General features: G+C 44.0%; 1 protein-coding gene across 1 annotated transcript; it reads left to right on the forward strand.

Annotated features, from left to right (window-relative positions):
* The first annotated feature begins 18,780 nt into the window (after positions 1 to 18,780).
* Positions 18,781 to 19,077, forward strand: G0S2 (G0/G1 switch 2). Its single transcript, XM_073542578.1, has one exon. The coding sequence runs from the start codon at positions 18,781 to 18,783 to the stop codon at positions 19,075 to 19,077; it is 297 nt and encodes a 98-aa protein (XP_073398679.1).
* Positions 19,078 to 27,361: the final 8,284 nt, after the last annotated feature.

Consider the following 27,361-nt stretch of genomic DNA (forward strand, 5'->3'; position numbering starts at 1 on the left):
ACAATAATCACATAGATCATAACAGATACCAAGAGGAATGAGGGCCCTGCTCGCAAGCTTACAATCTATGAGGAAAAAAGAGGAGACACAAAAGGTGGGTGGTAACAGTTGCCCTGATTGTGTGGACCAGCCATAATGTTAAGTGTGTAACAGTACGGATGCAGAGGGCTAATGGATGCATAAAGCATGTGGGAACATGATGCGGGGAACCTGGTTATGGTAAAAAACTTTTGGCTGTGCCACATAGGGATAGATTAGGTTAATGTGTTGAGGCGGTAGGCCAGTCTGAATAAATGCGTTTTCAGGGCACGCTTAAAATTGTGGGGATTGGGGACTAATCGTATTGACCTGGGAAGTGCATTCCAAAGAATTGGCGCAGTACATGTAAAGTCTTGAAGATGGGAGTGGTAAGTTCTGATTATTGAGGATGCTAACCTCAGGTCATCAGCAGAACGGAGGGCGTGAGTAGGATGGTATACTGAAACAAGGAAGGAGATGTAGGGTGGTGCTGAGCAATGAAGAGCTTTGTGGGTGAGGGTAATAAGTTTGTACTGGATTCTGGAGTGGATGGGTAGCCAGTATAATGACTGGCACAAGGTAGAGGCATCGGTGTAACGATTGGCGAGGAATATGATCCTGGCAGCTGCATTCAAGACAGATTGGAGGGGGGAGAGTTTGGTAAGAGGGAGTCCGATTAGAAGGGAGTTACAATAGTCGAGACGAGAATGAATAAGAGAAACAGTCAGAGTTTTTGCAGAATCAAAAGAAAAGGTCGAATTCTAGAAATGTTTTTGAGGTGCAGATAACAAGAACGAGCCAGTGATTGGATGTGGGGGACAAAGAAAAGCTCAGAGTCAAGTATGACCCCAAGACAGCGGGCATGTTGCTGGGGAGTAATAGTAGAACCGCACACGGAAATGGCAATGTCGGGTATAGGTACATTAGTAGCGAGAGGAAACACAAGGAGTTCAGTCTTTGACAGGTTCAGTTTCAGATATAGTGAGGACATGATGTTAGACACAGCGTTTAGACAAATGCCGGTGTTTTCTAGAAAGGCTGGCGTGATGACGCCGACTTTTATTCCCTATTGACTTGCATTGGGGTCGACTTTTTTTGCCCTAGTCAGACCAGTTTCCTCCAACTCAAATTTTGTTTCATTCAGGTTTCACGAAACCCGATCCGACCAAAGTCGCTCAACTCTACTTGTGAGGATTGGAGGTTGCGTGCAGGTAAGTACCGGGAGACTAACTCATGGATGTATGGAGAAGACAGGTTGTGGATGATTTTGCATGCCAAGGTTAGGGTTTGAACTGGAGTCTATGGGGAACAGGGAGCCAGTGAAGGAATTAACAGAGAGGAGAGGTCGGAGAATAGCAGGGGGACAGGTGGATTAGTCGGGCAGCAGAGTTTAGGATAAATTGTAGATAGGGGTGTGAGAGTGTTAGAGAGGAGGCCACAGAGCAGGAGGTTGTCAAGGCGGGAGATTATCAGGGCATGCACTAGTGTTTTTGCAGATTCTTGGTTGAGGAATGTGTGGATCTGGGAGATATTTTTGAGTTGGAGTCAGCAGGAAGTGGAAAGTGCTTGGATGTGTGGTTTGAAGGAGAGATCAGAACCAAGGGTTACCCCGAGGCAGCGAGCTTGTGGGACTGGGGAGAGTGGGCAGCCATTGACTTTGATAGATAGGTCTGTTGGGTGGAGGTTGAGTGTTGTGGTGGAAAGATGATAAATTATGTTTTATCCATTTTTAGTAATCTAGCAGAGAAGAAAGTTTAAATACTGGGCACATTCTGGGATTTTGATTAGTAAGGAGGTGATATCGGGCCCAGGGAGGTAGTTCTGCGTGTCATCAGCATAGAGGTGATACCGAATGCCATGGGACTCTATGAGCTGTCCCAGGCCAAAGGTGTACAATATAGTTAGATACCAGTCTGGAACTTATACAGTACATACCATTACATATTTAGACTACCCAATCATATCAAAAAGAGAAGCACCAAAAAGAACCGAGGTAAAAAAACTGAAACATTATCGGAACAATAAAAAACATTAAGTATATAGTATACCGACAGAAGTAAGCCAAAAAAGGTGGAACGACAGTACTAGATAGGCAAATTCACTGGCAATGTAAACAAATAAATAAGTATGCAAATTTGATCAAAAGTGCATATGCATTGTGCAGCAATGTGTATCCTATGAATATAACATGGAGGGTACATATGCCCAAATAAAAGTACACAGAAAGATAAAAGAAAGTCCTAGAGAGGCTGTATGTCGGAATAGGAAAGGATGTGCTGAGCAAAAAGCGTGGATGGAAAAGTCCTAAATGCCGAAAGGGCTACCTACAAGACTCAGGTGTCACACACCCCCTGACCTCTGGAGAGATCTCAAGCACGCAGTTCATGCTGGACAGCCCAGGAATTTACAGGGACTGGAGGCTTTTTGCCAAGAAGAGTGGTCAGCTTTACCATCTGAGAAAATAAAGAACCTCATCCACAGCTACCACAAAAGACTTCAAGTTGTCATTGATGTTAGAGGGGGAAATACACGATATTAAGAAATGGGGTATGTAAACTTTTGATCAGGGTCATTTGGATGTTTTGGGTTGTCATTATGATTTAAAAAAAGAAAACACAGTAGTTTGACAATAAATGGCTTCACCCAACCACTAACCATGACTGGAGAAAAAGTTAGTTTTGTTGTTATCATTCATATTCTCTGAAAAAAGGCCAAGAAAACCAAAATTCTGTCAGGGTATGTAAACTTTTGAGCACAACTGTAAATGTACACCTGCTCTGTACTGTGTAATGGCTGTGTCTGACTGTGCAGGAACATGGTTGGATCATACCACAGCTCCAATGCAGGGGGTGGGGTGGAAAAAACATATATAGACATTACAATGATTTTTTTCTTTGAGATAAAACAATGTTTTACGTCACAGAAATAATCAACTGTGATCCCATTCTGTCCTATCTGTATACTCTTTTGCTTCCCCTCTGCCCAGGAGCTGTGGTATGATCAGATCATGTTCCTGCACAGCCATTAGGCCTCTTTTACACGTCAGTGTCTCCGGTACGTGTGGTGACAGTTTTTAGACGTACCGGAGACACTTACACGTATAGACCCATTCAAGTGAATGGGTTTGTGAACATGTTAGTGTGCTTCCACGGACCGTGTGTCCGTGTAACCAAAGCATATACATGTCCATTTATTAACAGCAGCATGGGCTGCAAAACATCCCTTACATGTGTACACAGACGACACACTGGGATGTCATCAATGTGACACATCCCGGCGGCTGAGAAGTGGATGGTGGTCAATATCAATCACTCCTTACCAGCCTGAGAATACCAGCCCCCAGATGTCAGCTTTAGCAAGACTGGTTGTGAAAAATGGCGAGGACCCAACACCGTTTTTTGTTGTTTTTTTTCAAATTATTTAAATAATTTAAAAAAAACAGCATGGGGACACCTCCATTCTTGATAATCATCCTTGCTAAAGCTTGCAGCTGAGAGTTGTAGCCCTCAACTATGAGTTTTGCCTGGCTAGTTAAAAAAAATAGATGGGATCCCACGCTGGATTTTTAATTTATTTATTTACTGCGCAGGCAGCGGTACTCCCATCAGCCTCTCCTGCTGTCACTATTAGCAGCAGCAGGTGTAGGCTGATGGGAGTAACAGTTCCATCAGCCGCCTACAACTGTCATTGTTATCACTTGAATACAACTCTCATCATTCTCCCCTGCTCGCACTGATTGGAGCAGGTGTAGGCTGATGGGAGTAACAGTTCCATCAGCCGCCTACAACTGTCATTGTTATCACTTGAATACAACTCTCATCATTCTCCCCTGCTCGCACTGATTGCCATCAGATCAGGGAAGAATGATGAGCGCCGTCTTCAGCACCCGGCACATAGGAACAGCGCTTACTGTACTGCTTCTTCCCTGGCACCCGTCTGTGTGGTACTGATGTGGCACATGGTTGCCACACGTGTGCAGCAAATATTACACACACGGACACTGACATCTCCGTTACCGTTTTTTATCTGGTACCGGAAATATCAGGAGCTGTGAAACTGGCCTTGCACAGTACACAGCAGGGGCACATTTATAGGATTATCACAGCGCAGGGAAATTTTAAACACATCCAATTGTGGAACTTATTATTCCAAGATCTATTGATTAAAATTAATTTTCTTCATGGGAAAAAAAACCTTTAAACTGACTATATCAGACATGTTTTTGGTGACCTCTACCTGTTATCATTATGTCTTGTCTTGCTGCACAAGGATTGTTTCTGTATTGATTACAGTATACTCCATTTATTGTTATCTTCAATATCTCTTCCAGATTAGTGTCACTGCCTCAGACTTGTATTTGGTATGCTATGGTATAGTGACTGTCAGGTTACATGGCATGCAGTTCTGGTCTGCGCTGGATATTTCCTGGGTAGGGGGCCTGTAGTGACAAGCATATGTTTATCTAGTTGTTATCTTGAGAGCAGAGTCTTATAAGTTTTATTGTTTGTTTTTTTTTGGTGTTTTTTTTAGGGGGGGTGGTAATGGTTGAGTTTCATGGACTCGCCTTTAGTCCGCTTGAAATGTTGCAAATCGCTAAGTGTTTGTCTTTTGCATCAATCAAGCTATGTGTATTTGCATGGACTCCTCAAAGTGTATGCACACTCTTTTCCCTTGCCTTGGATATTCATAATTTGTGTGTTTATGAGATTCGGATGCTGAAAACCTCCTTTTCTTTAGCGAAAGTAGCTGTGCAGAGTGAATGTTGGACACACACATTAGAGAATGCTTAATAGGTGATTGCACATCACACGGCTGCAAACACTAACCCTATAAAGCGGAAGCTCTGTGTTTGCCACGGTTTTGGACCTCATTTTTCCATTAAAGGAAGCCTGTCATTTTCAGAAGCGCTATTTACCTAAATACATAAGGTTAATTTGCAGGTAAATAGCGTTTACATTCTGCCTGAATGCATTTCTGAAGCAGCCAATAGAAGGAGAAAAATGAACTAATAGGGAGTAGTATTTCTGGAGCTACGCAAGGAGGCTTAATGAATTTGGCATCATGCATTTCAGTAAGACTAGCATAGCGCAAGCATGTGCTATATCAGTCGTGATGAATCAGCCCCTCAGTGTTTCTTTGAGTTGCCCATTGGACACCTTAGTACAAAATCAGTTAGTACTATAACAATGCGTTTATTATGAGCACTTATGTTTTAGGCTCTGCTCGCAGTAGGACAAATGTGCACTTATGTTTTAGGCTCTGCCCACAGTAGGGAGCATGTGCACTTATGTTTTAGGCTCTGCCCACAGTAGGGAGCATGTGCACTTATGTTTTAGGCTCTGCTTGCAGTAGGACGCCTGCGCACTTATGTTTTAGGCTCTGCTCACAGTAGGACGCATGAGCACTTATGTTTTAGGCTCTGCCCACAGTAGGGAGCATGTGCACTTATGTTTTAGGCTCTGCTCGCAGTAGGACGCCTGCGCACTTATGTTTTAGGCTCTGCTTGCAGTAGGGCGCATGTGGCCTTATGTTTTAGGCTCTGCTCGCAGTAGGGCGCATGTGGCCTTATGTTTTAGGCTCTGCTCGCAGTAGGGAGCATGTGCACTTATGTTTTAGGCTCTGCTCGCAGTAGGACGCCTGCGCACTTATGTTTTAGGCTCTGCTCGCAGTAAGGCGCACGTGGCCTTATGTTTTAGGCTCTGCTCGCAGTAGGGCGCATGTGGCCTTATGTTTTAGGCTCTGCTCGCAGTAGGGAGCATGTGCACTTATGTTTTAGGCTCTGCTTGCAGTAGGACGCATGCACACTTATGTTTTAGGCTCTGCTCACAGTAGGGCACATGTGCACTTATGTAATAGTCTCTGCCCGCAGTAGGACTCATGCGCACTTATGTTTTAGGCTCTGCCAGCAATAGGACGAATGTGCCCTTATGTTTTAGGCTCTGCCCGCAGTAGGGTGCCTGCACGCTTATGTTGTAGGCTCTGCTCGCAGTAGGGCGCATGCACACTTATGTTGTAGGCTCTGCCCGCAGTAGGACTCATGCGCACTTATGTTTTAGGCTCTACCCGTAGTAGGATGCATGCGCACTTATGTTTTAGTCTCTGCTCGCAGTAGGTCGCAAGCGCACTTATGTTTTTAGACTCTGCTCAAAGTAGGGCACATGCGTACTTAGGTTGCAGGCTCTGCTCGCAGTAGGACTCATGAGCACTTATGTTTTAGACTCTGCTCGCAGTACGGCGTATGTGCACTTATGTTTTAGACTCTGCCTGCAGTAGGACTCCTGCACACTTATGTTTTAGGCTCTGCTCGCAGTAGAGAAGAGCAAAGTGCGCAGGCGCCAGCCGGTGTTACCTCAGCACAGGCGTGAGATTTCACTGGGCTATGTGAATGACACAGGAGGAGGGATAGATTCCTCAGCAAGGACACCTATCGGACCAGCAGGATATACATAGAGTGCCGGAGAGTTTCAAAAGGATTTTGGGGGTTTTTCAAGGGGAGGCAGTGAGTTATATACCACTTTATTGAATGCAGAACAGGCGCTGATACTTAGTTCAGACATGAAAAAGCTGGTGACAGGTTCCCTTTTTAAGCATGATTGCACGGATCTCATCATTCCTCATGCCATACTCACATGGGGCTATACAGAGTGGTTTGCTAGGAAGAAGGAAGAATGAAAAAATGTAACAAAATGAAATGTTGACCCAATATATAGAGTCCTGTTTTTTATTACATACCGTCCTGTCTTGTTAGATGTATAATGCAATGATGGCTGATAGGGCATGGGAAAGCTTCTTATCTGCTGGAGTAGCTGATGGACTGGTTGTCTGATCACCGGCTCCTCCATCAGCAGTCATTTTATATATTTAAAAAGAGAGGAGACTATGTAATAAAAGACGGTGCTGTGAATAACAAAATTAACAAGAATACACTATGTAAGAGACAGCACTATACATAACAGCAGAGGAAGCTATATAATAAGGGACAGCACCATATATAACTAGAAAGGATGGTACGTAATAAGGGACAATGTTATACATAATAGAAGAGGAAACTATGTAACTAAGGATGGTGTTATACAGAATTAGTGAGTATACTATATACTAAGGGACTGTGTTAGACATAATAAGTGAGCACACTATATATTAAGGGACTGTATTAGACATAATAAGCGATAATAATGTCTTCCTCCACCTCCTCCTGTTCCTAAGTCCATTATAGGTCCCTCTTCCTCCGATCCCAATCCTCCACACCCCTCATTGTTCTCCTACCCCCACATCCCATTATTGTCCACTCCCCCACCCCATCATTGCCCTCTTCACCACTGCCATTATTGCCTTCTCCCCACCACTATCATTGCTTTCTCCCCTGCCACCCCATCATTGCCCATTCCACTACCTCTATCATTTCCTCCTTCCCCACCATCCCATCATTGTCTCTCCCCCACCACTATCATTGCCCTCTCCATCATCCCATCATGGCCTTCTCCCCATCACCCCCATCATTACTCTCTCTATCACCCCATCATGGCCTTCTCCCCATCACCCCCATCATTACTCTCTCTATCACCCCATCATGGCCTTCTCCCCATCACCCCATCATTGCCCTCTGCATCACCCCATCATTGCCCTCCCCATCACCCCCATCATTGCCCTCTTGATCACCCCATCATGGCCTTCTCCCCATCACTCCCATCATTGTCCTCTCCATGTCCCCATCATTGCCTTTTCCACATCACCCTCATCATTGCCCTCTCCATCACCCCAACATTTCCTTCTCCCCATCACCCTCATCATTGCCCTCTCCATCATCCCATCATGGCCTTCTCCCCATCACCCCCATCATTGCCCTCTTCATCACCCCCATCATGGCCTTCTCCTACACATACACACACACACACACCACCACTCATCTCTACACACACGCGCAGCACCTCTCATCTGTCCGCACCGCACGCACTCCCGCAGCATCACCAGCGCCCGCGCTTCCTTTCTCTGCCACAGCCGGCCACTGAATGATGACATCATCCAGCAGCGCTGCTGTCTATGTGAGAAGAAGTGCGGGTGCCGGGCAGGACAGATCGCTGCAGCTCCGCTGCTATTTTCGCCTGTAGGCAGAGGAGCTACAGGGATCACTTCCTGCCCGCCGCACATGATGGGAATCTGGCCATGGGCCCCCAGAGCCTCGGGGCCAGATACACAGGCCAGGTTGACCTCATTATTAGCCGCCCTGCAGGGGCCCCTCTCCACCTCCGGGCCCCGGTGCAGCCACATAGGCTGCACATGCGGTATGTCCGCCCATGGACGCCATCACGTTCTCCATATTCTAGCTTTCTAGCCCATCTGAGTAATGATTGGGAGGAATGGATTTTATCAGACTTGCGCACAAGTTTTATAAAAAAAAAAATCATCCCTAATCTCTGTTATTTGAATGCAATAGGTCAAAATTCTAATGAATTATACTGCGAAAGACACAATGATTTCTATATAGAGTATGTAAATGTCCAGCTAAGAGCCCCTCCGCAGAAAGAAGCCGGCCCAAGGCGGTGTGGAGAGACAGCACGTTCCTTCTCTTACTACTAGCAGGGGTGACTGGGTTCAGTGCTGTCTGATGCAATGCTCCACAGCAGCTGCTGATGCAACACTAGAGATGGGATTGAGTCCATCAGGATTGCTTTCAGATTCCATCAAAGCGGACATGAGGCACAAGACATACAGGGGAAGGCTGCCAGGAAGGGTTTCCTTTTATTCCACTTTTCCAGACATGATGTTTTCTGGAACTCCAGGCAGTATCATAGGTGCAGCAGTGGGGGAGGGTGCTGAGTTACAGTAAAGTACAGTATGTACCATACTCCAGGTTCAACCAGTGCAGAACAATGAAAAGAAAAAACAATGCACAGCAAACATTAACTACTTCTGACCTAGGAGAAATCACACTGATATTCTGCCCTTCCATTATTACTCTCCAAAAGCAGTTCTGTATACTGGCAACGTTTACACTGCGCGATTGTGGAGAATGACCCTCATACGGCTATATGTAAGGCCTTATTCAGACGTCCGTATTTCTAGTACGTGTGGTATCTGCTTTTTTTCACAGATACCCATTATAATCTATGCTGCTGCTCGCATGTCTGTGCTTTTGATAGACCGTGTGTCCAAGCAAAACACGTGGAGACATGACCATTTTTTTCTGGCAGCATGGCTGAAAAGGGCAAATAAAAAAACTATGGGTCCATGAAAAACATTCACAGCACATGGACACACGGATGACACAGTGATGGTAAAAACGGACACACTGATGAAACAATGATGGTAAAAACAGACATACGGATGACACAGTGATAGCAAAAACGAACGCACAGATAACACAGTGATAGGAAAAACGATCGCACGGATGACACAATAATTAACCACTTATAACTCCGATACCATTTTTTCATGTATTTGTTTCAACACGGAAGTGTGACAGAAGCTTAAGCCAATCAGCAGTCATTTAATAGCCTGTTTAGACCGCCAGATCTCACTGGCATAGAATATCATTGTTCTCAACTGCAAATGACCAATACAGGACGATGTGCTGCCGAGAATGATGATTTTTAAAGTTTGCTTTTAAGTCCTCTCTCCTGATGAACCAGTGTTTTGGTCGTTCGTCTGGTGATTGCCGATATGCTTACACAGATCAATAATTGGGAGCGAGTTTCTAGAAATGCTTCCAAAAGTGTCTTAACCAGCAATTTGGCCACCATTCTTGCTCTGGTGTTGGTGTCTTCTACTCTATACTTTCTTCGGAAGCTGCTCCAAGAATGGACATTTCACATCTTTTATCCGCTTCAGGCATTCCAAGACCTGAGGTGGTTAAAAGGCTTTACATAAGATGGAACGTATTCACATCAATGTCATTTTGATACTGCTGTGCATTATGTTCCATTAATAGGGTGCTTTTGTAGCGCCTTTTCATACAGAATATGGGTGGTATCCACCTGAAAAAGAATTTGTGTGCACATACCTTTATAATATCGGCAGGCCCTACTGAAATCATATGTTCACCCATTTTTTTCCCAATATGCATGGGGTCCTATAGGAGCTTTCATGGTATGGTCACATGTTGCAAATTTTGATGCAGATGAATAAATTAAATTATAAGTTTCAGCAACAAAATCTGCAGCGTAAGAGTCGATCCTTATTTATCTAAAACCATGTCAAACATAAGTCTATTTTTCATTGAAGACAATCTTATACTCTTGCTACTCTATCAATCTTGGGAGAGATCGGCAAAGAAAGAAAATGGTTCCATTCATTAGCTTCTCACTTGTTAAAGGGAATCTGTCACCCCTTTTTTTGAATATGAGCTGCCGGCACCGACATCAGGGGCTTATCTACAGCATTCTGTAATGCTGTAGATAAGCCCCCGATGTAACCTGAAAGATAAGAAAAAGGAGTTAGATTATACTCACCGAGGAGGGGCCGTCCAGTCTTGGTCCGATGGGTGTTGCGGTCCGACGCCTCCCATCTTCTAACGGTGACATCTTCTTCTTTCCTTTCTATCGTGGCTCCGGCACAGGCGCACTGCTCTGCCCTGTTGAGGGCAGAGCAGAATACTGCAGTACGCAGGCGCCGGACCTCTCCTAGCACCTGCGCACTGCAGGACTCTGCTCTGCCCTCAACAGGGCAGACCAATGCGCCTGCGCAGGAGCCACGACAGGAAGGAAAGAAGAGGACGGCATCGTATGAAGATGGGAGGTGCCGGACCGGATGGCGACACCCATCGGACCGGACCGGACGCCGGGGTGAGTATAATCTAACTCTTTTTTCTTAGGGTATGTGCACACGGTGCGGTTTCTGCTGCGGATCCGCAGAGTTTCTGCGGCTGCGGGTCCGCAGCAGATTTAGGTGTGCTGTACAGTACCATTGTATTCAATGGCAAACTGGAAAACGCAGTGCACATGCTGCAGATTTTTCCGCGGTTTACAATCCGCAGCATGTCAATTCTTTAGTGCAGAAACGCTGCAGTTTCACACCTCATCCATTATGAGGTGTAAAACCGCAGGGCAAAACTGCAGGCAAAACCGCAGATAAACCGCAGGACTTTAGTCCTGCGGATTTATCTGCGGGTTTCACTACAAAATCCGCAGAGCCAAAAAACTCCGTGTGCACATAGCCTTATCGTTCAGGTTACATCAGGAGCTTATCGACAGTATTACAGAATGCTGTAGATAAGCCCCTGGTAGCGGTGCCGGCAGCTCATAGTCAAAAAAAGGGGTGACAGATTCCCTTTAATTCCTGCTATTGGTGTAGAAAGCAAAGTCGGTCAGTGGAGTAGATAGGCGTATTGTTAGACAACAGAACCTTGGTGACTGGCACACTCAGATGGGGTCTGCACTTTCGTTTCGGCACCGTTGAGCAGTAACTTCTGTGTGACTGGAATTATTTGATGGACCTAGCCATGTTCTGGATACAAGAATTATTGATAATTATGCTGGGCATCATAGTGTTGACATTATTGATTACTACTGTTTTTACTGTACACCAGAGATGAGTGAATGTACTTGGATAAGATGTTATCTGAGCAGGCTAGTTCGTAGTCTAAAGCCCCCGTTACACACTGCGATATCGCTAGCAATATCGCTGTAAAGTCACCGATTTTGTGACGTTGCAGCAATATTGATAGCGATATCGCTGCATGTGATACTTACCTCCGACCGGCTCCCCCGCTGGTTATCGCTGATCGCGCGAGAAGCTCCTGGACCATTCCTCGTCGGCCACTTCCTGCTGGGCTTCCTGCTGTGATGACGAGCGACGCGTGGAGCCGGGCGGGAGGACGCAGGATCGCCGCGTCTGACAAGTAAGTAGCGATCCCCGTCCCCAGCGATGTCGCTGGTGAGATCTGCCTGTGTGACAGCTCACTAACGACCCCCTAGCGATGCACCAGGGATCCTGACCGCGTCATATCGCTGGTCGGGACTGCTTGTGCATCGCTAGGTGTAATGGTACCCTAACCGAGTGTCTTTGGAGTGCTCGAAAAATAAGTTTGAGTCCCTGCAATATCTCGTGGCTGTTCAACAGCCGCAACACATGCAGGGATTGCCTGTTTATTAGCCAATTCATGTATGTGCTGCGGCTGTTGAACAGCCACGAAATATGCAGCCGTGGGGACTCGAACATATTTTTCGAGCACGACGAACACACTCGGTTAGACCACGAGGATGCTGGGAGAACACGTTATCCGAGCAAGTTCGTTCATTACTAGTGTACACATTTAGAAACTAATAAAACTTTTCTACTGCAGATTTTTCTGCACAGTCTGGATGTGTAACGTTGCTCAGGTGGATGTGGAAGTGTGCCCAGGACAGGAGTGTTTTCATGCCTTATGAATGCCAACTAGCCAGTCACACCTGGACTATGATACACAGTGATCACAATGCAGCATCATATTCTACGCAGTGGCTTATGTGAAACAAATACAAACGTCTTATCCTTTTTGGTCAAGTGACAAGTCAACGATGTGAGGCTCAGAGATAATGAAATGATAATCAATACAATTTCTGAACTTATCTAAGCTATCTACTACTAATATCAAAATGAGCATTGCGATCAAATGATCTCTCATAATGCGCAATATAAATACAATGACCACAGATATGCAACTAAATATATACACGCTGTGTCAACACATTGCGATTTTAAACACAAGAACTCCAATATCGTAGTAAACATTAAATATGTAAGGTACTTGGCCAACATTTTTGATCAAAAAGTGCAAATGCCGTCCAACCACATGAGTACCTAAATATGGATGGTCCCTATAACTAATGTCCTACCTCTCCATGTGCCAAGCCAGACCTCATGTGAACTGGGGAAGATAAAGCAAACCAGGCTCAGAGCTCACAATTAAAACCTTGTCTGGAAAAGATGGATTAATAAGGTACTGGGCACTGAAGGAGGCCAATTTTATTTGTTTTTAATTCTTATTTTCTTTTTTCTTCTTTTTTTTTTTGTAACACATATGAAAAGTCTAACATAACTACAACATAACGTTATATTTTAATCTTCCAGATCTCCCCAGGAATATTCTGATAGAAAACCTATTTTTATAGTGCAGATCCTAAGTAGGTGAAAGGTAACATAGAGTGACCTAGCGAGGACAGGCTTGCTAAAGCTAGATGATTCATTGACAGCAAACGTTCCCAGCAGGCATACCATGAGGCCTGACAGCACACTACCACTGATGTCACAAGGACACCAGATGTGGAGGAACAATGTCATAACAAACGCTGGCAGTGTGGGGGATGCTGACATGACACCCCACAGAGTCCAGTGCACAAAATATACATAGGATATACCGTGCACATGTGTATGTGTGAGATAGATGTGTGTGTGTGTGTGTGTGTGTATTTGTGCTCAGTAGGCTATGCATGAGATTTGTGTATAGTAAAACTTCATATTTTATAAATATTTCTTGTGGAAAGTTTACTCTTTCTGAAATGTTTGTTCATGGGATTAAAGACACCCATTCACCGGATTCCAATATTAGCCACCCATTATATGGTGGCCAACTCACTAATGTGTACTGGAGCTAATGGGACACTGTTCAACGTGACCAGTCATATAGTTACTTAGGGTGCTGACTCAGACCCCTAAACATTGGATCGATGGGGATGACAGCAGGTGAGTATAGGATAGTTTGTTAAAGGGGGTGTCCAATACTTAGACAACCCCTTCTTGATTAAAATGCTAGGCCCCCATAAAATTATAAAGCCTATACTCGCTTTACGTGCTGGCGCCGTTCCCGCGGTGTCGTGAGTATAGGCTTCATTATTCTATGGAGGCCAAGAGAGGGGTATGAGAAGGAGATGACCAAGTAGTGGACAACTTCTCTAAGGATTCTACTTGATTCCTGTACAACTTTTATTCATGACTGTCATGGATAGAACACATACCCATTATAGTCTATGTTGCTGTTCACGTGTCAGATTTTTTTGCGGACTGTTTAGTCTGCAGAAAAAAAAAGTCTAGTCCAGGATTAGACTCAGGGATGCAAGTCTATGGGTGCGTGAAAAAATCCACCCTATTTTTGCGCTAGTGCTATTTGAAAGGAGAAGCTTGAAAACCTTCTCGTATGCCAAAAAAAGCTGATGAAACACTGATTCAAAAAACTGAAATTCTGATGCAACTCACTGTTGAAAATCTGTCCATTTTTTGTGCTTGAGAAAAATCATTGACGTCTGAATGTCCCCTAGGGCCCATACGGACGAGTGCATTGTAGACTCGTGTGCTGTCTGGGTTAAAATCGTAGAGCGCACGTACCAATGATATTCAATAGGGCTTTTCAAATGGACTTTCTCACACTACGATCAAATGTTCCGTGTGGCAAAAATCGCAGCATGCACAAGACTCTTCCATATGTCGGATGAGATTTGCCTATTCAAGTCTATGGTGACACATATCCATATGGATCATCCAATTTTTACTGATACATTGCAGTTATTAATATGGGCAACTGTGTTTGATCTTGTAAATATTATGGACTGTTGAAGCGTAAAACTGTACACGTGGATGGCATATGGTGAAAAACAGATTATTTTTTTATTCATTGCTTCCAAGCCGTAAGGAAACATTGTATTTAGCCCAGACAACCCTTTTTAGGCCCCTTCTGCACATCTGATTTACTAGTACGGGCTACATCCGTGATTTCACGGAATGAACACATACGATAACATCCATACGACCTCCAAATGACCTCGGTCTAGCTCATTCTTAAAAAAAATGAAATTAAAATCATAATCATAAAAGGCTAAAGATTTTACTATGCAATCACTGAATGAATCAATTTAAAATGGATGCAATACGGATATGCACAATGTTGTTTTTTTTTATGCCCCATTAAGTACACTGGGTGAGTTGGATCGGTAAACATAAGGGACCAGTGCACGCAGGGATTTTCTTACAAGCCGACACCGTAAAAAGAAAAATTGAAGTGAACCAGACCATTTTCATGTGCGGACTGTTTGGAATGGAGACAAAATATGGATTGAAAATACGCTGGTCTGAACGAACCCTAATTGCACTTAATATTACTGATTATGTGCACCAATTTACACTAAAGCAGCAAATGAGGGGGCGATTGCCAGAAATATCCTGTACCACAGTCTCACCCCTTGCTAAAGTCCAATGGGCTTCTAGGATATTAAAATGTTATTAGCGGCAATGTCACCAATAATACAGCAAGGATTAAGTATTTCTATATAATATATAGTGTATATAATATACAGTATTTCACATGTGTCTAAATATATATATGTCACCAATAATACAGCAAGTATTAAGTATACAGTATGTACATATAATATAGAGTGTATATAATATATACAGTATATCGCATGTGTGTAATATATATGTCACCAATAAGGGTATGTGCACACGTAGTTTTTAGTCTCTGCGGATTTTGTAGAGAAAACCGCAGGAAATCCGCAGGACAAAGTGCTGCGGTTTATCTGCGGTTTATCTGCGGATTATCTGCGTTTTTTCTGCGGTTTTGCCCTGCGGTTTTACACCTAATAATGGATGAGGTGTAAAACCGCAGCGTTTCTGCACCAAACAATTGACATGCTGCGGATTGTAAACCACAGCAAAACCGCGCGGAAAAAAACGCAGCATGTGCACAGCTTTTTTTGATTTCCATAGGAAATAAAGGTACTGTACAACGCAGCAGAATCTGCTGCGTTTCTGCAGAGCCAAAAACGCTGCGGAAACGCAGCAGAAACCGCAAAGTGTGCACATACCCTAATACAGCAAGGATTGTGTATACAGTACGTATTCATAATATATACAGTATATCACGTGTAAATATGTCACCAGTAATAGCAAGTATGGTGTACATATAATATACAGTATATCGCATGTGTGTAATATATATATGTCACCAATAGTACAGCAAGTATTAAGTATACAGTATGTACATATAATATAGAGTGTATATAATATATACAGTATATCACACGTGTCTAAATATATATATGTCACCAATTATACAGCAAGTATTAAGTATACAGTATATACATATTATATAGAGTGTATATAATATATACAGTATATCGCATGTGTGTAATATATAGTATATGTCACCAATAATACAGCAAGTATTAAGTATACAGTATGTACATATAATATAGTGTATATAATATATACAGTATATCGCATGTGTGTAATATATATGTCACCAATAGTACAGCAAGTATTAAGTATACAGTATGTACATATAATATAGAGGGTATATAATATATACAGTATATCGCATGTGTGTAATATATATATGTCACCAATAGTACAGCAAGTATTAAGTATACAGTGAGTATGTACATATAATATAGTGTATATAATATATACAGTATATCACAGGTGTCTAATATATATATATGTCACCAATAATACAGCAAGGATTGTGTATACAGTACGTATTCATAATATATACAGTATATCGCATGTGTGTAATATATATATGTCACCAATAGTACAGCAAGTATTAAGTATACAGTGAGTATGTACATATAATATAGTGTATATAATATATACAGTATATCACAGGTGTCTAATATATATATATGTCACCAATAATACAGCAAGGATTGTGTATACAGTACGTATTCATAATATATACAGTATATCCCGTGTGTAAATATGTCACCAATAATAGCAAGTATTGTGTATATATAATATACAGTATATTGCATGCGTTTATACTGTATATATGATATACATACACTGCATAATACTTGCTGTATTACTGAATATATAGAATATAGTCACACACAGCATCTCCACATGTTGTGAGCACAGCTGCACACACAGCCATAGATGAGTGCAGTTTTCTAGAGTTTTCTGTGTGTACAACTTGTCCCAGACAAGCTGTGATTGGGGGTTTTCTTGTGTTCCTGTCACAATGGAGCCCGCACGTTTCCTACGTGCCATCTCCAACACATGTAATGGTTACGCTAAGAAGCCCTCCACCTCCCCCTCAGGAGAATGGCTGTGAGTGGGGGGCAGCGTGCTACGTGCATGCACACCACACGAGGAGCCCCGTCCTCACAGGCACTAGCCCACAGCTGGCGAGCGCTCCCCTCAGCCACAGCGCCAAGACTGCTGCGTGATCAGCACGTGCGCGTCCGTCCCACGGAGCCAGGCGTGACGTCACGCGGTGGGCGGGCTTCATCTCAATATAAGGGTTGAGGCTGAAACATGCAGGCAGCCAGGCACAGACCGCAGCGAGCACTGAGCCTTCAGCGATCCCGAGCCGAGCGCCCGAGCCACAGGCTGTACTGCTGTCAGAAAGGTAAGGGCACAACCTGAGGGTACATGCATGGCTGATGGGCATATGCCGCTGCACTGGCTTACTGTATTATTGCTGTGGGGATGATGGATACAGTGTGACTGTGGAAATGGTGATTGTAGACTATTATGGGGACCATATTGGGGGCTGTTTGTGGACTATTAGAATAAATAATTCCTGGTCATTTATATGGGGGCCTGGGAGAGTCATCTGTGGTTGGGGGATGATGGAGAGAGCCATCTGTGGATGGGGGATGATGGAGAGAGTCATCTGTGGATGGGGGATGATGGAGAGAGTCATCTGTGGATGGGGGATGATGGAGAGAGTCATCTGTGGATGGGGGATGATGGAGAGAGTCATCTGTGGATGGGGGATGATGGAGAGAGTCATCTGTGGATGGGGGATGATGGAGAGAGTCATCTGTGGATGGGGGATGATGGAGAGAGTCATCTGTGGATGGGGGATGATGGAGAGAGTCATCTGTGGATGGGGGATGATGGAGAGAGCCATCTGTGGATGGGGGATGATGGAGAGAGCCATCTGTGGATGGGGGATGATGGAGAGAGCCATCTGTGGATGGGGGATGATGGAGAGAGCCATCTGTGGATGGGGGATGATGGAGAGAGCCATCTGTGGATGGGGGATGATGGAGAGAGCCATCTGTGGATGGGGGATGATGGAGAGAGCCATCTGTGGATGGGGGATGATGGAGAGAGCCATCTGTGGATGGGGGATGATGGAGAGAGCCATCTGTGGATGGGGGATGATGGAGAGAGCCATCTGTGGATGGGGGATGATGGAGAGAGTCATCTGTGGATGGGGGATGATGGAGAGAGCCATCTGTGGATGGGGGATGATGGAGAGAGCCATCTGTGGATGGGGGATGATGGAGAGAGCCATCTGTGGATGGGGGATGATGGAGAGAGCCATCTGTGGATGGGGGATGATGGAGAGAGCCATCTGTGGATGGGGGATGATGGAGAGAGCCATCTGTGGATGATGGAGAGAGTCATCTGTGGATGATGGAGAGAGTCATCTGTGGATGGGGGGGATGATGGAGAGAGTCATCTGTGGATGATGGAGAGAGTCATCTGTGGATGGGGGGGGGGATGATGGAGAGAGTCATCTGTGGATGGGGGGGGGGATGATGGAGAGAGTCATCTGTGGATTAGGAGGATATGGGATGATGGAGAGAGTCATCTGTGGATTAGGAGGATATGGGATGATGGAGAGAGTCATCTGTGGATTAGGAGGATATGAGATGATGGAGAGAGTTGTCTGTGGATTAGGAGGGGAGGGGGAGTTATCAGCTGGAATGAGTGTATGAATGGAGCTGGGTTGAGCCCTCTGGGAATGGGGCTAGCCAGAGTCTGGATCTGACCGGTAATAACATGTCCTTCATCCTTTTGCCGGCAGGTTGGCCTCCTGACCTCTAAGCGCCTACCATGGAGACTATGCATGAGTTAATCCCTTTTGCGAAAGAGATGCTCAGCCAGAAACCCAACAAGAAGATGGTGAAGATGTACGTGCTGGGCAGCGTGCTGGCATTCTTTGGAGTGGTTATTGGACTGGTGGAAACCGTTTGCAGTCCTTTCACTGGAAGATCGGACACTGATGTAGAGGAGTTGAGGCTCCCGGCTCCTCTGCCCGCTCCACAAAAAAAAGAAGAGGTGCTGCTGGAGAAGAGCCACCCCCAGGCGGTGCGGGGCCGCAGCTTGGCTAACCGCGGGCACGCATCCTAAGCTCTGTTACTGGACTGACTGAGTGGGGGTTGCACCGTATGTTGTGAAGCCGCGCGAGATTCCCTGTGTATGGATGATGTGCAACCTGTGGGACTATTGCTGCCGTGCAGCAGAACATACAGACTTTGGGATGAGCCACATTGTGGAGCAGAAAAGTCAAACGCCTATCCCTTCTGTTTTTATATTCTACCTTGAAATAAAATATTTTATTTTACTAAAAACGTTGTTTTCTTTCCCTTCTATATTAAATACACGAGTCTTCATAAAGCACCAGATATACTTGGCACCAACTCGTCCGTGGCAGGCGTACTGGGAACGTTCTCACTGTATGACGGAGTTCTTCGTTGAAGGATTAATGAAGCATGGCGGCCTTCTTTAAGAAACATCGCCACGCCTGAGCATGGGTTGTCTGGTGTTACAACTCTGCCCGTACTGAAGTGAACGGAGCTGGGCTGCAATACTGTGCATAACCTATGGTCAGGGGTGGCGCTGTTACTCTCCGGCATCGGCCATCTTTTACTGAGCCTGGACAAACCTTTTAAAAGGGATATTCCCACCTTTTTATATATTTATGGCATATAGAGTAAAATGACATACATTTTCAATAGAATTGGCACCCACATCTATATCCTCCTAACCCTGCATTGCCTGGACGCTACATCGCTTATGGGATGGGGGTTGGGGATCCGTTTCTGGACATATCATTCCAGAGATGGCAACTGCACAGATGCCATAAATGTCTAACGTGGGAATGCTCCTTTAATAATCTCAATATTCAGAATGGTGGAAAATCTCAGCCAAATGCTAGTTTGGTAAAATTGAGAAATATATGGAATACAATGCTCCAATTTCACCATCACATCATACATAAACTACAGGATTTACCATGTGTAAAAGGCTGGCTCCTTCCTGGCAAGATGCCGAAATCTACTTATTTGATAGTGGGTGTTTTTTGTTTTTTTTATTTTAAATCCACTTTATGAAATTGGCCATATTTGGCTAAATATGGCGGATTTCTTCCAATATAGCGCCACATGTGTCTACAGGTTGTGTGTGGTATTGCAGCTCAACTCTATGCAATTCAATAACAGTGAGATGCAGTACCATACACAACCTGTAGACTGGTGTGGCGCTGTCTCAAAGAAAGTGGCTACGTCTTTCTAATCCGGTGACCGCTTTTCTGTTCAGAACAAATTTTTTGGGAAAAATCGTAGAGCAGGGAAGTTTTAAGTATTCTACCAAACCCATGCCCCAGTCATATATGATAGTATACACTTACATATGCCTATTAATAAAGGGAGGCTGTCGGCAGAGTGACCCCTCAGGTGACGGTTTCTAGTCACCTGACTGCTGCAGCGGGGCTGATTGCATGGTGGTGTTATTGCTTCCAGTGCTATTACCTATCACAAAGGGGCCTGCTCTGGTTACAGGTGGGCGACAGTGAGGGAATATGAGTTATTACATAATACGACCCCCCCACCAAGTAACGAGTGCATATTCTCAAGACAATTCCTTTAAGTCATATAATTACCTTTAATTATGTTTTCCAATGCAGAGATGTGTTGTGACAAAAACATGTCTAATAGGGCTCTTGCACATGACCATATTATCGGTCTGAGAGTGATCTGACAAAGCCTTGGATCACCTTCATTGTTATTCTATGGGGGCCGTGCACATGTCCAATTTTTTTTTTTTGTTGGACAGAGGCGGTCCGAGGGGAAAAAAAAACGCAGCATGCTCTAGTTTGATCCAATATTTGAATCGCACTTGGCCATGCAGTTCAATGAGTGGAAACCGTCGTACTGCACTCGGATGACATCGAAGTGCAGTCTGATTTTCATGGACTGAGAATTGAGAAGATGGAGATATTTTTTTTCCTCTATCTTCTACTCTGACAGAATCTGATCAGAGTGTGATTAGCATAGTCGATCTGATTTTCTCAGATGAGCGGTCATGTGACCCTAGCCTAACACTCTTGGTGGCAATAATGCTTATGGGCAAGTGCCATATACAGGTATATTTTGGCAGATTCACATACAAGAATGTTGCCCCAAACGTGGACGTGTGCTGCCGAGAGCGATGATAATCTATGTGCTCATCAGAAGAACAGTCTTTAAAACGATCGGCAAACGTAGACCGTCGGCGGTTGTAATTCGAGCTTTAGGTTGCAGTGTCGGGTTTCTACCATATATTATTTACTGTATTGATTTTTGCTATCAGCTTTTTTCGACAGGGACTTGAAGATGTGCGGGAGCGCTCTTCATTAAGATACTGGACAGGACATGGAGATGAATGTCTGACATCGGGGCACTTTCACCTCCAGTATCTTCAGGACTGATAACCTTCTCTAGTTTTCTTAGTGCTTTCAGGTTTTTGTCATGAGAGAAATATTTTAATCGGAATTTAATTTTTAATTTTACAGATAAATGTGAACAATTTCCAACTATAATGAAGAATTTGCTATTGGACGTCCGTATGCGCAGCACACCTTTTGATGAACGCTTGACTTTTGGCCAGAATAGATCTGGATACCACTAAAGTGCAAATTGTAGTCGACTACACCGCATATTATACTTCTGTAAGTTATGGCCTTTGTCACTTTACGGATCTATTTTTTGACAGAATTGTGTAATACAAAATCCCCAAATATCTCTGGGTATATACTGTGCCGGCCACGTTACAGGCCGGAGCACAGAGGATTTGTCCCAGTAGAGACACCATTGTGGTGGTGGCCTTGCCGGCCTTATTGCGGTGGTATTCTACCCTACGAGTATTGCGTCTAGGAGAGATTACGGCCTCTCATATGCACTACACAACAAAAGATGGACAGCCTAAGCGCTCGTGCAGACTACCGGATTTTCAGTCCGAGTGTGACCCGACCAAACATCGGCTGTTATTCTATGGGGCCGTGCACATGGGTGATTTTTCCCTTCAGAGTTTGTCAAATGAAAAAATTGCACCAGGCCCAAGTTTGATTCAATATCCGGATCGCTCTTGGCCATGCAAGTCTATGGGTCTACGGCAAACCTAGAACTGCTCTTGGAGGACATCCAAGTGCAGTCCAATTTTCATGGACTGATAGAATGGAGAAGATGGAGACATTTTCTTCCACCTTCTCCTCATCCGAGGGAATCTGGTCACACACTCTGATCATTCTTTAAGACCGGGGTCACACGAGCGTTGATTTTCTCACGCAAGAGAATGGGGCCAAATATGCTAATGTCACTGGGATCAAACACTTAGAGTTTGAGCCAAGTGTCACCTTACTAGGATGCGATTGTCTTGCCTGAGAGAAGCGCAGCACAGGTGGGAAGACAGCGAAGAATGTAATTTCTCCATCTTCTTCATTGTCTCTGTGCGCGTACATCTGATGACATTCAAGTGCAGACTGATGCTTCACACACGCCCATAGGTTTGTATTGGTGCGTACGGTCCGACTATCAGATGCATTAGGGTTGTTTTCTTATGCAGAATCGGCATGAGAATATATTCGCAGATCTGTACCCCCCATAGTGTAGGATTGGGCCAAGTGCTATCCGATAAAACATCTGCTAGTACTCAGTTGTGTTCTACACCAGTGTGAGTGAGGCCCAAGGTTGTGTTCTGCATTAGGGAGTCTGTGCTCATGGTGTTGAATGCATGAGATCTCAGGAGAAGGCATTATAACGGGAATTATCTCGAAGACTCTGATATTTGTTAGATTAAAGTGATCTAAGTGATCAGGGCCTCCTGAGTCCTGACTCTCTAAACACATCGTTTTCAGCGATTTTCGAAGATCAAAGCAAAAACATCTCCATTTTGCTACAATGGCAGCAAAATGCTCAGCGTCCGCAACATGTGAATGCAGCCTTACTCTGCTCTCCTGATTGAAAACATGTCCGGCTGAGAGGTGTCAGGAGTGATTGCTTTTGGGCAGAATACTTGTTCTGCTGACAGCTATCTAAGATGCATAGCCACCTTAAAGGGGTATTCTCAAGTTTGGGCGTTATCCCCTATCCATAGGAGATAAACTTTCTGTTTGCTTGGGGTCCGACAGCAGTGACCTGTACAGATTTGAGAAACCAGGGCTCTGAAAAAACCCTATGTGAATGGAGCGGTGGTCGATCATGCGCTCTGCCACTCCATTCATCCTTATGGTGGTGCCGAAGTCCAACTGAGCGCTGCCCTTGGCTATCAATAGTGCTCCTATTAAGAATGAATTCCCAGAGCCTTGAGATCAGTAGAGGTCTCAGTAGTCAGACCCCCAGTGATAGGGATAGAGGATTACTTCCAAATTAATTCACACGGGGTCTTCAGAGCCTTGAGATCAGTGTGGGTCCCAGCAGTCAGATCCCCAGTGATAGGGATAGAGGATTACTTCCAAATTAATTCACACGGGGTCTTCAGAGCCTTGAGATCAGTAGAGGTCTCAGTAGTCAGACCCCCAGTGATAGGGATAGAGGATTACTTCCAAATTATTTCACACGGGGTCTTCAGAGCCTTGAGATCAGTGTGGGTCCCAGCAGTCAGACCCCAAGTGATAGGGATAGAGGATTACTTCCAAATTAATTCACACGGGGTCTTCAGAGCCTTGAGATCAGTGTGGGTCCCAGCAGTCAGACCCCCAGTGATAGGGATAGAGGATTACTTCCAAATTAATTCACACGGGGTCTTCAGAGCCTTGAGATCAGTGTGGGTCCCAGCAGTCAGACCCCCAGTGATAGGGATAGAGGATTACTTCCAAATTAATTCACACGGGGTCTTCAGAGCCTTGAGATCAGTGTGGGTCCCAGCAGTCAGATCCCCAGTGATAGGGATAGAGGATTACTTCCAAATTAATTCACACGGGGTCTTCAGAGCCTTGAGATCAGTGTGGGTCCCAGCAGTCAGATCCCCAGTGATAGGGATAGAGGATTACTTCCAAATTAATTCACACGGGGTCTTCAGAGCCTTGAGATCAGTGTGGGTCCCAGCAGTCAGATCCCCAGTGATAGGGATAGAGGATTACGTCCAAATTAATTCACACGGGGTCTTCAGAGCCTTGAGATCAGTGTGGGTCTCAGTAGTCAGACCCCCAGTGATAGGGATAGAGGATTACTTCCAAATTAATTCACACGGGGTCTTCAGAGCCTTGAGATCAGTGTGGGTCCCAGCAGTCAGACCCCCAGTGATAGGGATAGAGGATTACTTCCAAATTAATTCACACGGGGGTCTTCAGAGCCTTGAGATCAGTGTGGGTCCCAGCAATCAGATCTCCCAGTGATAGAGGATAACTTCCAAACTTGAGACTACCCCTTTAGGTTTTGTCCTTGCAACAAAGCGCACACAGACTCCTTTTCCATTTCTTCCTTATCCTAGAGAGCCACATGCTTCTGATCTTACTTGCCTAAATGCCAATATTCAGGCACCTTATAGGTCTATAAAACAACATAAAGAATAAATCAAAACATGACTGCAGTGATCAAAAATCACAGGGATATGGATTGCTTTCACTTCGAAGGATCTTACATCGTGTTCAAAGTTCATTGGAGATGCAATATTTTAGCATGATCTTTCTGGACAACTTAATTCGACTAAGTGCTCTTAATGCGAGAGCTAAGTCACTTGAGATGACCTGAAGGTAGAGTTAGGACTTAGCCTACTTTAGCAATAGAAAAAAAAATGCACTGAACTCTAAACCTTTCATGAGACGGTGGAAAAACAGGAAGGTTGCCTTCATCATCCTTAAAATGGAAACCAGTGAAAACAAAAAACTCACTACAAGATGGCCAAGTAGAGCGATAAAAATATTTGGGAGAATAGGAAAAGGAAAGGCAAATAAAACTGTATATTAAGTGCAACACATTAGCTAATATAGAGCGTGCACAGTAGACACAGACCTTAGATGCCAAAATGCTATATACTTATAAATATGGATGGTCAGCTTGGTCAAACAACAATTTTTATTCTACAGCTGTCGGAAGGGTCTACTAGTTGTCTTACTTTGGTCAAAATATGTACCAGCATTCTGGCACGTTAGATTTGGTAAATGTGCCTTTTTTCATGAAAAAGGTGAGGGCTAGGCAACATGAATTCTAAAAAAAAAAAGTAAAAATACTGAAAAGGATTGAAAAATTTGGTACAATAAAAATAGACTCTGTGGGTACTTGGCCAGCCAGACACTTTGGTAATTTTGTTGCTTGTCTTGGATGAACCTGTAGGTTTGGACATTATTTATGACTTTAGAAGCAAAGACATGACTGATGACAGGTGTCTAGGGCAAATATGATAGAAAATTGAGAGCCGTATTCTAGAATTAAATCGACTGTGGATAATTATGCGTAACTATATTTTCAGTTTTTAGGCTAGGTGTCACGTCATGTGATTAGGCACATGGGCCCCGCACAATTCCTAGGGCTGGAGCCCTAACTATCCCTGCTCCCAAAGGTATCTCCAATGCTGAGGAGGTTTGGGACACCAGCCTTACTGCTCTCCTGTTATAACCTAAGCTGTCCCCTCCTCTTCCGGACCTGGGGCAGAAATGCTATTGTATAAACACATAGGACAAACAGGGATAACATAAAGCAACTAACATACAAAACCCTTACCACAAGTAGAGGTATATTGGGAAGGGTAGGAGTATACAAACCAAATTGGAATAGGAAAATGAGGAAAGCATGCACCCAAAAACAGCATACGACAATCTACAGCAGCAAAAACAATCTCCAAATCCACACAACAAATCCAGGGAACCAAGAAGTAAACTTTCACTGGCAAGGATGAGAAGGTCTGGCCAAATTTTATAGAGAGAGGAAATGACCAGGTCAGGAGCAGCTGTGAAATGGAGCTGTATGTTTCTAACCAGCACAGAAAGGGTCGTTAACCTCTTCAGCATCGAAGGAAACAAAATCCATTTAATATGGAACACAAAACACAGAGGCTAAATGGAAGACCTGCGATTCCACAATACATAAAGATTTTCTAACCCTAGATCTCCAAGGATCAGATGAAAGTATGAAAAATCATTTAGATTTCATCCAGGAATAAAACAATTTTTATCCGTTTTGTCATCTGTATTATATTTGTGTGTCACCATATGTCTATTTTTATGTCCGTATGTCATACATCAACATTTAAAAAATTTGCGACACCAAATACGGTTTTTATATTAAAAATTGCAGTGTACGTGTAAAAATGGCTGCAATATAGCTGATCTGGATGGGATATGGGTTTTTTTCCATACCCATAGATTTGAATGGACACGTCTCATCCAAAATGCAGAAGAGACTAGTGCATGATGTGATTTTTATCACACGGATGCTGGGTTTGTGTAAAAAAATATATTTATCACATTTAGATGAGCTCAACAATATTCTTATGGGTTATCTTCGGTCTGCTTTATCGATCCCTGGCATTTTCTATTAGGGCAAAGTTTCAGTCTCTGGGTATAAACCCAGCATAGACATTTATAGAGGGGTTGGCTTTGGTTCATGATCATTTTATGGGAAAGACTACATTAGTGTAGGATCTTATTGGGCCATTGTACACAAAGTCGGTAGCTTATAGCATAGTGGCTATAAAAATAAGTGCAATGCAATTCACTAACATACAGTACAAACTGTAAATGTAGATAAAGTAGTAATTATGGGGGTAGAAATCATACGGGTCTTTTATCAGTTAACCAACTGAAGAGATGAACAATGAGCTTGTACCCAGGCTGGAAAGCATTTTGGTAATAAACTATTGGTAGCCTTCTACTCCATAGCATACGTAGAGAGATGTTTAGTGGTCTTTTACATCTCTGCTGTCATAAGAAAAATTTGCTGTGACATATGGAAATGACTTTAGATGACCTTGCCTTCTCTTTATTCATTGTCTGTGTGACTGCTTGATAAAGCACAGCTCTAATGCTGGCAGTCCCATAGATAATGAATGAAGCAGAGGTCAACTATGTCCCCGGTTTGAAGGACTCAGTTTACTGGATCATGAGCTTTGTGGATTGCGGAGGTCCCAGCAGTCTCACCCATAGCATTCAGTATGTTATCCCCTATCCTGTGACACTATCTCGTGAATAACCCTTTATTAAAGTGAAAAATGGCTTATGTGTTCAATGCACTTAATATATCCAATTAATTTCAGCCTTACAAAGCTCCGATACTACTGAAACTCAGAAACGTGTAGAGTTGCAATCTTTTTTCTTCTGCAAGCTGTGGAAAAATACTTTCCTGGGAGTGTAGCCAGTGCTGACATGGAGAGACGCCAATCATTTATTTACCCAGTGCCAATAAACTAAATAGACCTAAAGGTTTTTGCTTTTTTAAACAGC

Source organism: Dendrobates tinctorius, unplaced genomic scaffold (genome assembly GCF_039654945.1).
Source record: "Dendrobates tinctorius isolate UK_male_01 unplaced genomic scaffold, ASM3965494v1 ptg000127l, whole genome shotgun sequence".
In the NCBI taxonomy this organism is placed as follows: Eukaryota; Metazoa; Chordata; class Amphibia; order Anura; family Dendrobatidae; genus Dendrobates; species Dendrobates tinctorius.

What these genes read in the sequence shown, in the direction of transcription:
- G0S2 (XM_073542578.1), top strand. Translation starts at nt 18,781, where the DNA reads ATGGAGACTATGCATGAGTTAATCCCTTTTGCGAAAGAGATGCTCAGC.